The following is a 14,203-nucleotide window of genomic DNA, read 5'->3' on the forward strand; positions in this document are numbered from 1 at the left end:
AATTTAATGATTTTTGCACTCCCACCTTAAAATTAAATATTTTTGTAAATGTCAGCATTCCAAGTTTATCCAAGTATTTTTAAGTTTCAAGTTGCCAATTAATCCTATTTTAAGAGAGCAGAGTCTATAAGTATTTGTATTTAGAATTTAGAAATAATTTATGAAGAAAAGACGTAATGCGTAATTTCCTTCATTATGCTTTGAAACGTGTGATATTAGGTCGTGGTAAACCCTGTATATAGTAAACTTAGAACTCCAAATCTTTTTGAATTTGTTGTATTTGAGTTTATTTTCATGTAGAACTTATAACCTAACAGTGTAAGTAAGCACTGAAATGTCAGTATAACAGATTTCAACATTTGCAGTTCTGGTGTCAGTGAAGAGAGAAAAAGCCTGAATTGTTTCATAGCAATTCACTGTTGACAAGTTTTCAATCTGAGATACCAGCATCATTGCTTGCCAAGGATGAAAAAAAGGATTGCTAGAGTCTCCTCATCAATTGTCACAGATTTCTTGATTTTGTGTACTGTGAGTTGAGATTTGCAGTCCTCTGAGGCTTCAAATTTTCAATAAAATAACATTGACCGTTGTTTTGTAAACATACTGTAAATAAAATATGCCATGAAGGTATAACGTTGGACTAGTGGTAAAGCTTAATTCATTTTTAATATCATTGTGAAATGGAAGTGAGGCCTTATGGAAAGCGCTGCTGATACCCATTGAATAAGAGGCCTTTATTTTACTGACTGATAGACTTTAACCCCATGGCAAAGAATCTCCTTTGAAAAGTTGAACTTGAATGTCTATCACTGTATTTAGAAGAGCCCACCATTTGACCTTATCCTGAGGCAGTCGATTCATTTACATACATTCCCATTTGTATCTCTGTATGTTCTCTGCTTCTGGTGTTTATCAACCAAAATTTTTTGTGCATTTCTTCCTTGTGCACTACATGTTCTACGTGTTTCAACCTTATTGATTTAATCATGCAAACAATAATAGGTGAAGAATACAAGTTATGAAGATCCCAGTTGCTCAGTTTTCTCCTGTTGATTTTTATTTTACACATAATAAATATGAACCTTGTAGGATGTGAGTTTGACTGGAGTAAGGTACATAATCAGAATTTATCTGTGCAATAATCTTTATCTTAATGTTTGCGTGGTACGATCGTAGACGTCATTCCAGTTTATGTGACGACTATAAAATTACTGTGTTATGTTATTTGCAGGTATTACCTGAATACCAAGCTCAGGTCTCTCAGCAAACCCAAGGCAAAGAGCCGAAAAGTGCTATATCTCGTATCTTCAGCAGGTATGATGTTGTTGAGACTTCCTACCACTTTCTATGTCAGCGTATAGATCTTCACTTGTGTGATGATCCTGGAGGTGAGGGACAGTTGCTTCAACCTATGTTTCTGTTGACAAAAAGGAACATCACTTTCATGGTTGTCTTCTTCTTCTTCGCTCATTGTATTTAGAACAGTTTACGTTGTACAATAAAGAGTATGAGTAATACAATCCCTAATTAACAGTGCAGGCAACACTTTTCCAGCAGTATTTTCAATTTTGATCAAAGAGAGGATGGTGTTTATGTGCTTGAATATTTTAATGTTTGTTTCTAGAGTATGGGTCTGAGCATCGTACAATACGTTTACATATTTTATTTGTGGTTTATTTGATAATGCTGTCAGCTCATGATACATACCACTGAATGATAGGATGATTAATAAATAAAAAGTTGGAAGGGACATGGAAAGAAAGAGCTATGACCTAATTTAACATTTAAATTACAAGAGATGGTAAAAGAAGGAAGTTAACACAGTGTTTAATATGGAACTGAACAATCTAAAATGACACAGCTTGTACATGAGAATTATTTAATTCAGTCTTGTAACATTATAAGGGAAAGCCAGTAGAGTTGTTTGCATTTTGACTGAAAGACATGTCCCACTGTCAGAAATGCACCGCCATTATTAATGATTGTGTATAGGGAAGTTGTTATGAGCCAATGAACTTGCAGCTCTGTGATGGAACAGCGAATACAGATGCTTATGCAATAAGTGGTAAGTAAGTATATGACTGCGGCAACTGCTTACATTGTACTATTGAAAAACAGGAGGTTAATTATGCAAGAAACTAAGTACGGCTTAAATATTTCATGTGAAACAGTAGTCTTCAGCATCCATAAATTTGTATTTCATGTTTGGTTGTAAGAGCGGTAACTGAAGACCACAGCATATTTAAATTGCTCCTTCCATGTCAGTTCAGCATTGTACTGCTGATGGCCAGACACTTCTCAAACGCAATGCCACAAGAGATAAAACGTGAATTCATTCCCATAATTTTTTATTATATTAAGGATTTTGTGAAAGAAAGGTTTGTATGATAGAAATTATAAATGTTAATGTAAGTTGAAAGTACATTTTGAGTACTTTTGACTGTGATTTTCCAGATGGGAGGTCAGTTCATCCCGACTTGAAAGATGGAGGTGCCCTTCAAATTAGCTTGCAGCATTTTCAGGTATTTCCACAGTTGTGAAGTTTTAAACAATTGTTGTCTCAGTTGATAAGCATGAAAGATGAGTCAGTAGAGCAAATTTGTTGTTGTATCTTCTTAAAGTACTTACTATTACATGTGTCCCCACCTCCTTATCACTGACTGATGAGAAATATACTCAGGTACTGTTAAACCTCTGCAGTAAAATTTAAGAAAGCCAAGTTGTGTGTGTTCGTTGTTTCTATATTTATTTACAGTAGGGTACCTTTTAGTGAGCCAACATTTTGTTTGATGTGGAGAGCTTTTATTGTATTTGGCGGTGTCTCAGAAGATCCATGCGTATACAAGTGTTCTATTTGTCCTGTTTGAAATGACGCTATGAACTCTCAGAGGTCAGGAAAATGTTTAAATTAACACTGAAGCATGTTTAAGTGACATGCTTTCATGGAACTAGTAGTTATATTTTTATCAATTTTGATTTGTGAAAATAAGGAACCACCTTGCAGTGAAATTTAACCATTATCATTGTAATGTGTGATGTATGTACAAGCAGTTTTATTTTTAATCTTGCACATTATTCCATTTGTCATTGTTACATGTTCCATCTCTCGTTCTATTTCTGTCGTCTCTATGTTCTTAACTCAATGAGTTGTATAGCCATACCAACAATTTTTTACAGAAACATTCTTTTTAAATACATTTAAGTATTTCACTGGGTTATTTATTTCAGCTCTTAATATGTCCTCCCTCAGATCATGTGGTTTCTGCTAATAGTAATTATATAATATATGTTAAAATCCAACATGCAGCATCTAACTGTTCCAATCATTACTTTTGTTTGTGTGTGAATGCACCGTACTGAATTGTTGAATGTTGTATACATGACTGCTGGTGTTGCAATATGCACCTCTGATTGCCAGTTTGTAATGGATTTCAGCTGGTAAAAAATAATTTTGCACTCATAAATAGTCAGTGTTCTTATATTTGTGACTCACCTTTGATTTCAGGTGGATTATTACCCCTATCATCTAGCTATTGGGCATCGAAAGCACTGGCCCAAATATCGGGAAGGGGCATCTCCCCATTCACAGTGGTTGGATCAGGCATTAGCTGCGTTTCGTAACAGTTTTTTGGATTTAATTGATCAGGGCCGAATACAGCATACACCGCTTGTACGCACTCAGGTTGCTCAGCAAGGTCCTAGCAAAACTGGTGCTGCCAGTGATGGTAATTATCATCAGCAGCATCAGCACCAGGCCCAGGTAAGAATGGAAGCTTGTTGCATAAAATTTAAAGGCTTACAGTACCTGAGAAAAACAGGTTAAATTTTTTTATTATGTACAGTGGGAGAATGTGTTACTGAAGCAGTTTGGAATTTGGAGAGTGGTTACCTGTATTTTAGAAAAGTTAATTTTACAACGTTACGAACTTCAGTTCAAGATTGCTTGAAATATCAGTTAAAATCAATAAGCTGGATGTTGATGCACGTTATTTTTGGTATTTGTTAGTATTCCAATAATCTCCAAATAATATGTATTGCACTGGATTTAGAATGCTGAGTCATATTAATCATGGTAAATAATTATGGATTTTTTTGTCTTCCAGAGGTTAATCCTTGTTAAGTTGTAAGACTTAAGACAGGTTTAAGTTCTTAGTTCATTAAAATTAAATTATTTGGTTATTCAGTCAAATCACAATGTATTTAAAATAAGATAATTAAAATAATTAAAATATCATTCTTTGTTCCATATCGAATAATCGATTTACAATTGGAATATTTTAATTATTTTAATTATCTTATTTTAAATACATTGTGATTTGACGGAATAACCAAATAATTTAATTTTAATTTAATAAATCACAATATGACGCAACTACACTATTTTATTTTCTTAGTTCAGATAGATTATTTTCTGATGAATAGGAATCACAGAGAAAGTGTCCAACAACAGCAACAACAACAACACATGGTAGCACTGGTAACCCTGTAAAGAACTATGTCCTCACACAATTGGCCAAGCTGATGACAACTTGTGTAATACTCAGGATACAGGATTTTATCCTTTACCAAGTAACCACATCAAAACGCAAACAGATACCAAAGGAATTCATAACAGGTAAATTAGCTACAAAAATATTTTAATGAATTTTGGGGTCTGGTAACTAATGCTTCATTAATGAAGTTCTTGTGTCCACCACAACAGAACAACTCTACTGTATTTTTATGCACTTTATCCTATTTCTCTGACTTTCTTATCCAAATTAAGATGTTGGTACACTGCAGAGTTAATGTTAATTTTAGTGAACAAAATGTAATTTCCTAACAATATTAACAGCGTTTAATGTACCGTGTGCATTGGATGGAAACATACAACACACACGCGTGATATTCTGAGTACATTGGTAAATGCTGAGGGTTTAATATAAAGTTTTTTTTTTTGAGTCATTGCTTTCAGTGCACTGTGCAGGATAAATATTCTTTCTTTCAAGAGAATTTGACGTTATAATTATGTAAATATAAATTTGAGATTTCTAATAAGTATTATGTTTCTCAAAAACTATGTTTTTTTGATGCATTAATTTTCTGTTTCACACTTTGTGGTACAGAGAATTGAAAAGGGGATTATGTTGATGTTGACTATAATACAAGATTGAATGTGGTCTGTATTTTATTTTTTCTTTCTATTACTTTAGCTCAACATAAGAGGAAAACAAAGATTGGTCCAGGTATTATACGTGCATGGTAGATGCATGACAAAGTCCGTCATTGCTATGACTAGGTTTAAAGGTACAGCATGTCTGTTTCAGTATATAAAAGCTTAGAAGGAAGTGTTAAGACATTTATGATTGTTTTTCTTAACAAGGCAATAATTGGTTAAGAGTACTGAAAGTTGTTGGGTACTGAACTTAATTTGCCTCTCTTGCTTGATGTGTTGGCCCTTGGGTGTGTCCTTATAACTAGGGGTGATTTATTGATGATGAACACTGAATCTTCTGTCAGAAGACATTCCCTCATATGATAGATGAAATTTCCAAGTGACCATGCGTTTTTGTAAGCGATGTGTTGACCTTTGCACGTCTCGTAGCGTTGGTACACTGTACGTATTAACACTTGCAACAGAGAAGTACGTGGTAATGAACATATTCAGGGCACTTACAATCCTGTGTGTATTTAGCTAGTGCAACAGATGTCAAGCCTCAAGTATTGGTTTGGTTTGTTGATCTTGCATGTAATTATGCTGTCAGTCCTGGAAGCTTAAGTTCTACAGTAGTTCAGGGATTTATATTGGCATATGTGCTGTACTAAAATGTGTTCCATAGGTAGTTGGAAGTATTTGAAGGAAAGTAGGCATCACGAGTTCTTATAAAAATTTGCATATGTAGTCAGAATTGTTAGCATTTTTGTGTCTGTAGGAGTTGTTATGTATTCATGCTTTTTATGTTGTGTTATTCTCTGCATGTAACTGTTTTCAGCAATGTTAATAAAACATCAGAAAATGTGGCATCACAGTTCAGAAAATACCGCTGCTAGGAGTTGCATTGGGGTATTTTTATATCAATATTTCACTAGCTGTTTAAATTGTTTAAAAAAATTAATTTACATGGTTATAAAAATTTACTATTTTAATTGTAAATATGTTAATCATAATACTCATGCGTTTATCAGCCTTCATGTCTAGTATTCTGCAGTGAACTTCAAAACCTCTCTTTAATTCAGAATGCTTGTAACAAGTTGCAGAATGCTGGCTTAAAATACAGCAAGACAGTTTAAGCCACTGTTCACATTTTTCTTGTTTTGTAGGTGATCGGGACCGCTATTCTTTGCCTGAGGACCTTCCCATCTTGCATGCGGAGTTCACGTACTACTACTACCCAGGCGACATCCCATTCCCATGTAAGTCATGCAGTGTTTGCTTTTCATCACATTTTCTGTCATCAGCAGTCTGAATGTGTTTCTATAAATAGTGTGTTACACTATTATTTATAGTGTCCGTGCTTTTAGATGAATTAATTTTCGAGGAAAGGTGAACATTCGAATGAGAGTATATTTTGATCCTTATCAAACTTTATTTCTTTAACCTCTTAGGTCACGCATTTATTCACAGACTAGCCTTTAGAGATCCAAGAATGCGACGTTGCCAATACATGATCAGAAAGAGCATTTCTTCCACACCAGATCAACTACAAACATCATATATCAGTCATTATTTCCATAATTATGGGCTTTTGAAATTAGGCTTAACAGCAGACCGGGAATTTAAATGCCAGGGCGTCCCGGGACGTCCAACCACCTTGAAGGGTTAAATTCTGTTTATTTAAACATAAATTTGTCAGATTTTCTAAAATGTTGTTCTTTTATTAAACCACTATTTTCTGTTTGTCTTTAGTGCCTCAGCCAAAGTTCTATGTACAAGTGAATCCAATTCAGATTCACTTCGATGTGTGTAGCTGTTTATGGCTCAACTCCTTTGCTCTGAATCTTCATCAGTCACTGTTATCCTCAAATCCTGAGCAGCAGCAGGCAGCCGCAGCTTTAATGTATATGGATGTCAAGCTTGAAGCCATCATGCCTAGAGTATGTTAATGTTTGTTATTCTGTATGTATTGCATCACTGAACAGTTTTGTAGCTTTCTGACAGCATGTAGATTATGTGCAGCCAAAATGTTACCAAACAGATTTATTTAATTAGTTTCTTTAATATAAATAATGTTCTAAAATCGCTTAGTGCAGTGGTTTAATGTAAATATGTTACTTATGCAGCTTTCTAGTGTAGGATGTAGATGTAATTGACATGGAACTGAATAGCACTTGGCTGCCGATGTTTGTGGGTTGCTGGTGAATCGAGATGTACAGAATATTGATGCTTGACTTTCATCGCTTTTTGTTCATATTCACCCACACATATTGCAGGTCATATTTGAGAGCTCTGCAGAGCATCCAAATCAACGAGATCGTCCAAAATCTCTTCATTTTCAAGTGTCGCGTGTCTCGGTGACTAATGTACGCAGCATGGAACACAGTTCCAGGGCGGATTTAGCCAAGTGCATAGACACATACCAGCTGGGTTCTCTCTTCTTTGGGGCAGATTTTCCTGCCTTACCTGATGATTACCATGTGGTAACAGACAAATTCCTGAAGCATGTTGCGGGTAAGATGTTCGTATTATTATTTTTAAATAGGACTGTAATGCCTTTGAAGCGCATACTAGTTGCTTTAACAAATAGCAACTTTTAATTTTGTGTATGTATGGTTTGTATGATTCTCACTGTAAACAGCAATTTTATCCTTAAACAGCATTAAGCAGCTGATCTTTAAAATGGTGACATGTTGTGTTTTCTTTGTAATGTATGAATATGGATGATTTGGCAAATAATACTCACTATTATGTAAATGTTAGGACTAAATGGGTTTCTTTCAGTTTTTGTTTTTTGCTGTCTTTCTAATTACGTAATATATGAAGATTTTCATATGTGCCATTTGAACTCAGGCTTTAAAAGACAGCATTATTAGCTTTATATTTATATATTAATGAGACATTATACAATTGAGATAATAATAATCATACAAGATTTACAATAAAATATTGTTCTTATCATTTTTATGTGTACGTGTGAAATGTTCCAGGCACAGATAATGTCCGGCCGTCTCCTCCTCCACACTTCTCTGCATCTTCTGTGTCAGAACTGGTACGCATGTTGAGCCGTGAACTTCTGTGGACAGAAGCAAAAGATGTGTGGTGTGTGAACTTAGAACCTGTATGGGGGGATTTCTTTGGGGCGTCTGCTGTTGGGAGTAATCGCCCCGTTCCGTTCCTTGATGCCTTTCCTCTCACATTGTGGGTCTACGTCACAATTTCTTCTCCACTTTCTCCTTCTATGAACTCTAATGCTTCTTCCCAGTTTGATGCTGTTTCTGCTATGAGAAAAGTTCACCCTTCCTTCCCATCTCCACAAAACATTCCTCCAACTCTGGCTTCTTCCAATTCTTCCCTGAGTTACAGTATTCAGACAGGTACTAGCATGGGTGGTGATAAAACTGGCATATACCATGAAGGTTTGAAAACTAGTGAAATAGGTAATGATGTAACCAACAGTAGAAAATCAGATTTTTCATCTTTCAACCACGTTGCTTCATGGGGCTTCCAGGATGCTTCCAAAGTAAATGCTATAACACAGTCGACTTCTGATACTTCAAGAACTTCTGCTGGGAGCCATGTTGACTCTGAGAGAGTAAAGACTGCAGACATTCATGTGTTGGCCTACATATCAAATCTGGTCAGCATTCAAATTAATCACTATCAGTTTCTTTTCCTATTACGGCTATCAGAGGAAGCTGCAGAACTGGCAACATTCTTGGCCCTGGACTCAAATCGCATCTTCAAGCAAGAGCTGGGTGGTTCACTAGTCATGGGTGCGTTAATACCACAGGTGAGACTGCACGTGCAAATAGGAATATGCAAGCATTCAAGGTTTCAAACTTAAATTTTGTCCATCTACTAAAATTTACTTTCAAATTTGATATTTTCTTAATGTGTAGCATAGTATAAAATTCTCATATTATTTCTGACTCTGTGGAATGTTTCACTTCAGCACCCTCTTGTGGATGTTCTATGAATATGTTTTATTTCTATTATCTAGTATTATATAACTGTGCTGTGTGTTCCAGTTAGAAGTGACGTTTGTAATGCCATCTCAGTCTCCTGGTAAGGAGTGTTCGGGTGGGGACCTGGAGTCTGTCCTGCCGGATTCCGCGAGCATTCCAGAGGAACTAATGGGTATCAGCAACAACTTGGCTGCTAGTAATAGTAATGTTACACAGAGCGTAGGTGGTGTTGGTGGCAAAAGAGTGGTTATGGGAGGGGTGAATACACCAGTGAGTGAACTTTCATCATTGTCAATGGATTTCCCGCCCCATGAAGTTATATCTTCCATCGTCACTGCCTCAACCACACCCGGTGTCAGCTGCACAAAACCAGCTGCAAATGGGCCTAACCCTGCCACTGCCTTTCCCAACATTAATATTCCTGATAACCTAAATGCAGGGATAAGCTCTGTTAAAAAGGGATTCAGTAGTCTCATGACGTCGATAGACTCGGCACTAAAACCGAGTCCAGATGATGCTAGTGACACGGTTTCTTTGAGGAGTGACGCGTCATCAGACAGTGAGAATTATGTTGTTGTGAACATGTCAGCTGGAGACTCAGGTGCAGCAGAAAGGAGTGTGTTGGAATGTGTGGATGCCATGTTCCGAATTGATCCAAATACTAGTCGTGGAGAGACACCACTGCCTCAGCAATTAGAGGTTGCAAGTGAGGCAGTACCTGAGGAAGAAGATGCAACAGCTACCACCACTACACCCAGTGAACGTTCGGTTGACAGTTCTTATAAGAGGAGGGATTTGGTAAGTTGACTCTTAGATTTATTTGTTTCTCTTTGGTGAAAGGAATTATTATTGCTGAAGAGAAATACTGAAATGGAAAAACTTGTGCGAAGATATGGATTTGCTTAAAATAGAATTTGTAGTAATGGCAGTGAAGTTGTGGGTTCAAAGTTCATTGTTAACAGAAGAAACATCAATTACTGATAACATCGCAGATGCCCATTTTAATCAAATTCTTGTTTGTATATTAAATCATTTTGAACACTGTGCTGCAATAAATCTTTTATTAAATCTGTGCTCTGGATTCCTGGTAAACCATTTTGTTAATGACAGAAAATTTTTGTAGTTGCCACTTTGGCCACGAAATTGCAGTTCCTCAACATATACCTCACTAATTTCCTCAGCTATCATTTTGTTATTGCTGCTTGTAGCATATTCAGAAGTATAATTTCGAGGTTGTGCAGAATAGCACACACAACGTCTACATCAAATTTTATCTGAATCTGTCCAGTTCATGATTTGAATCAACTGGGAAGACAGACAGACGGATGGGCATTCATGACCAGCCCATAATTCATTCTCACTATGTACTTCGTGCAAAGAGCATGTACGAGGCGCGTCCTCAAAGTAAGTTTCCCTGGGGCCGTTTACAGAAACAAAACACAATTTCATGGGAATATTTATTGCAACAGATACAGCAAGTGTCCAGCTATTTTTCAACATATTCGCCACCGGAATTGAGACATTGGTCATACCGTGGGACCAACTTTTGATTACCTGTGTCGTAGAAGTCTGCCGCCTGGGATTGGAACCACTGTGTGACAACCATCTCCGCCTCTCTGTCATTCTCAAAACGCTGACGCTGACCGGACAGGAATTTCTTGAGGTGTAGGAAAAGATGGAAATCACTGGGAGCGAGGTCCGGGCTGTAGGGTGAATGATTAAACACCTCCCAGCTGAACTCCTGCAGGAGACTTGCTGTCCGTCGAGCCGTGTGCGGCCTAGCGTTATCACTGACCGCACTTCACAGTCGGCGGGAGCTGGAATAAGAACCTCCATCTTCAACAGCTGCAACGATGCTACTGTGAGAACGCGGGTGGTGCCGTTAGTGCATGCGCCATTCTACGTCATTGCTCTATCACGTACGCACAGTCGCTTCGCGCAATATAAGGTTTGCTAGCTGTGGGACGAGTGGGAAACTTACTTTGAGGACGCGCCTCGTAATAAGAATATGTATTATTTTGCAGAAAATTCTGATTTTGTGAGTGTGAAAGTATAATGCTTAAATCTTAGTTACAGAGGAAGATTTTATTAATGTTATTGGTATTTCTGACTACAGGTATCCATGTCCACTTTCAAGCTGGGAAAGGTTGAATTTGTACAGCAGTCCCAGGGGTTTTCGTCTGCTATAAAGGTGCAGGTGTCAAGTCTCACCTCTGATGATTGTGGAGCAATCCCTTGGGATGAGTTTCAGGTATTTTAATTTGGTGCTCTGAGGAAGCTCTTTCCCATACAAAATGCACAGTTTTCTTTGAGAGGGTGTGATGCTTTTTGTGTGAAAAGATTGGAACTAGGTTGATAGTGATGGATTGGATGGTGTGGATTTGGGTGGCAGTTCTGTAGGAATTTACTTTGTGTGAATTGCAGACCCTTAGCCATCTTCAAATAGCAAGTATCTCTGAAGGAGATGAAGGTACAAAAGAAAAGAAAATTATCGCTGCAGCTATGAAATTCATCTGTCGCTGGCTGTTTGTTCCTTGGTCTGTATTAATATTAATAGGACAGAGTTAAAAGCTGGGAGCGTGTGGATAAGGAGGCAGGTGCTGTCTTAGTTTGTGTATGTTTCCATCCCTCATATCAACTTCGTTCCAGTCCATCTTGCTGCTTTGTCATTTTAATATTTATCACATTTTATTGTGTTACATTTTCTTCCATGTGTTTTCCTTTTTTGACATTAGATGTAAGTTACATTATTAAAGTATAATTACTCTTTACAATACTTCTTTCAAACCTGTAGTGAACAGTTATAGTTACTGTTTTGCATCATCTTTGCCTCCCATATTTACTAATTAATATATATGCATATGTCAAAAAGTAGCTAGTCAAGTTGAGTAGAGGTACTGACAAGCAGATGGAGAACAAAAAGATATCTCAATTAACCACTACAGAAAAAGTCCTGCTACGCAAATTATACTCTTCTTAAATTATTGTGGTTTTACAAGCATGATTGTGGTTAATATCTATGTTTGTAATCTGCTTGTTTATACAGTGTGTCCAAGAATGTATGACTTTCTCACATAGATACACGTAATCTGCCCTAAATGACGAAAACATGCCAGCAGATGTGTTTATGATTGTTGGCTTTATGCATCCTCATAATGAAATTACAGATGTTAATAGGTGTTATAAAAATAAAATGCTTTTTCTTGTTTGCCGGAAATCATAGCTACAGTAAGCAGTGAACGCCTGTAGCAATGCTTTCCCATTGTAATTAAGAACACTGCTAGGAAACTGTTTTAATGCTGTTGTTACTTTTCGGTAGTCGCCATTTCAAAATAAAATTTTGATTTATTAATATTCTTGTTTGTTGCATAATATGCATTTCATGCAGAGGCATTTGATTTAAGTAAGATGTGAATTATGTTTGTAGGTTGGCATTTGGCCTCGATTTGTTGAATATGGAGTTTTGGTATGCTGTGCCATGGCTGATGATTCTTCATTCTTATCTTGAAATATTTAGAATATTTATTAAAATTTATGTTTAAAACCAGTTATGATTTTTATAACCTCATTAGGCATCCATAATTTGCTTGCTTACAGAGCTGTAAACTAAGGAAATTTTACTTGCAGGCCGGGGAAGATGACATATATAAAAAATTGTATAATTATTATTTCCATCGTTAATATTATAGAAACCCTGAATATATGTAAGGGTGTGTGTACAGATTACAACTTACAGTTTGCAAAACATTTGATTTCCTGTATTTGCAAAAATGACACAGTTGTTAATAGATGCTAATATATTCTTCGCTTGGACACATTGTACATTTTCCTCTACTCATAAATTCCCCAGCTGACAACTACAGAATTTCTCCAGGATTATCAATCTTCCTATTTTATCTTAATGCATTACCTTGTAATTAGTAGAGCCATTTCATCCGACACATTTACTGTCCAGAGACAGAGGAAGGTATATAATTCTCTTAATACACTTGAGCAATAATTCTGCTCTCAGATGATGGCAATTAATTGCACTGTATAACTTTGTCATACCAAGGAGGGCTGTCACAGAATTCAGAGAAAGTATCCACAGATGGCAACCATTACAGTATATCAAGACACGTCTTTGATATTGAGGACTGTGTCATATATACTGGCATTCATACCAGCCACATGCTGTGGTCATTAGGTAGAAGTTAGTGACAGCTTGTTATTATATTTCTCTTGAAACAACACCTACAACATTACCTAACATTTGATCTGTTTGTTGTGTGCCTCGCATCTAGGCAGTTTGCTGCTTTTCAGTCTCTTTGTGATTTATATGTTAATACTACTTTGTGGCATTGGTTATTTCGTAGTATTAATGGGGATTTAACAGTGTTTCTTAGTCAGGGATGTCATGTTAAAAAACTTTTTATAATATGTATTACATGAAAACATAATTCCGAAATTATACTAAATTCAAAATTACTTAATTTATAAATAACTTTCACACTTACCGAGGTCTTCTTGAAGGATTGCAGAATTTTGTGTTAGTATTGTTGGTTTTGAAATCATAAATAATGATATTAATGACCTAAATATCAGTATCACTGTTCTCAGTAATTATTAGTATAAATACCTTTTAAATGGTTTTAATTAACTTCATGTAATAGAAATATTTATCTGTGGATGACACAGGATTTGGTTAAATTTCTGTATGTGAAGCTGCACACCACACAAAATAGGTAACAGCATTTTTTAATAATGTTAACTTACCTTTCTTATAACATTACGAACATAAATTGAGCTGTGATCTTCTTTATGCTTTGACTATTTGCAGTTACTTCTAAACAATTAAAGTTTATTATATTCTGCAAGATTGACAGAATTAAATTCTGAAAATGTTAGGTTTCCCTTTCTCCCTCCCTTAATTTACATTAGCAAACACACCTGTGTGTTGCTCTAGTCCTTATACAAGGTATACCAGAATTAAGTTGCAGCATTGACTCAGTGATCTTTTAAGCATATTATAAGATACACTTTTCTGATTTCACTGTGACTAACAGTTTGATAAAATGTTCAGTTTTAGTTATATAAATTAAAATATGTTTTAAATGTAACT

At 36.1% G+C, this 14,203-nt stretch overlaps 1 protein-coding gene and 1 long non-coding RNA gene across 3 annotated transcripts in view; one reads left to right on the plus strand and one right to left on the minus strand.

Moving 5' to 3' along the window:
- LOC110839163 (bridge-like lipid transfer protein family member 3B) overlaps positions 1-14,203 on the plus strand; it is a 31,010-nt gene that overhangs the window by 5,032 nt on the left and 11,775 nt on the right. The window contains exons 6-16 of one of the 2 annotated variants that reach the window (XM_087354020.1): positions 1,232-1,388; positions 2,455-2,522; positions 3,506-3,760; positions 4,423-4,615; positions 5,193-5,225; positions 6,301-6,393; positions 6,887-7,074; positions 7,411-7,648; positions 8,125-8,927; positions 9,166-9,900; positions 11,219-11,353. In XM_087354020.1, the coding sequence (XP_087210146.1) occupies positions 1,232-1,388; positions 2,455-2,522; positions 3,506-3,760; positions 4,423-4,615; positions 5,193-5,225; positions 6,301-6,393; positions 6,887-7,074; positions 7,411-7,648; positions 8,125-8,927; positions 9,166-9,900; positions 11,219-11,353 (2,898 nt within the window). The remainder of the gene's footprint in view (positions 1-1,231; positions 1,389-2,454; positions 2,523-3,505; positions 3,761-4,422; positions 4,616-5,192; positions 5,226-6,300; positions 6,394-6,886; positions 7,075-7,410; positions 7,649-8,124; positions 8,928-9,165; positions 9,901-11,218; positions 11,354-14,203) is intronic. The other variant, XM_087354021.1, reaches the window with a different exon arrangement.
- On the minus strand, positions 263-2,709 carry LOC147873057 (uncharacterized). Its single transcript, XR_015536592.1, has 2 exons — positions 2,629-2,709; positions 263-1,417 (listed from the first exon to the last, which is right to left on the minus strand). It is a non-coding gene; the product is annotated as an uncharacterized LOC147873057 (long non-coding RNA).

This window comes from Zootermopsis nevadensis, unplaced genomic scaffold (assembly GCF_977971745.1).
Source record: "Zootermopsis nevadensis isolate Lab colony 2312 unplaced genomic scaffold, Znev_1.0 Znev_ptg000022l, whole genome shotgun sequence".
In the NCBI taxonomy this organism is placed as follows: Eukaryota; Metazoa; Arthropoda; class Insecta; order Blattodea; family Termopsidae; genus Zootermopsis; species Zootermopsis nevadensis.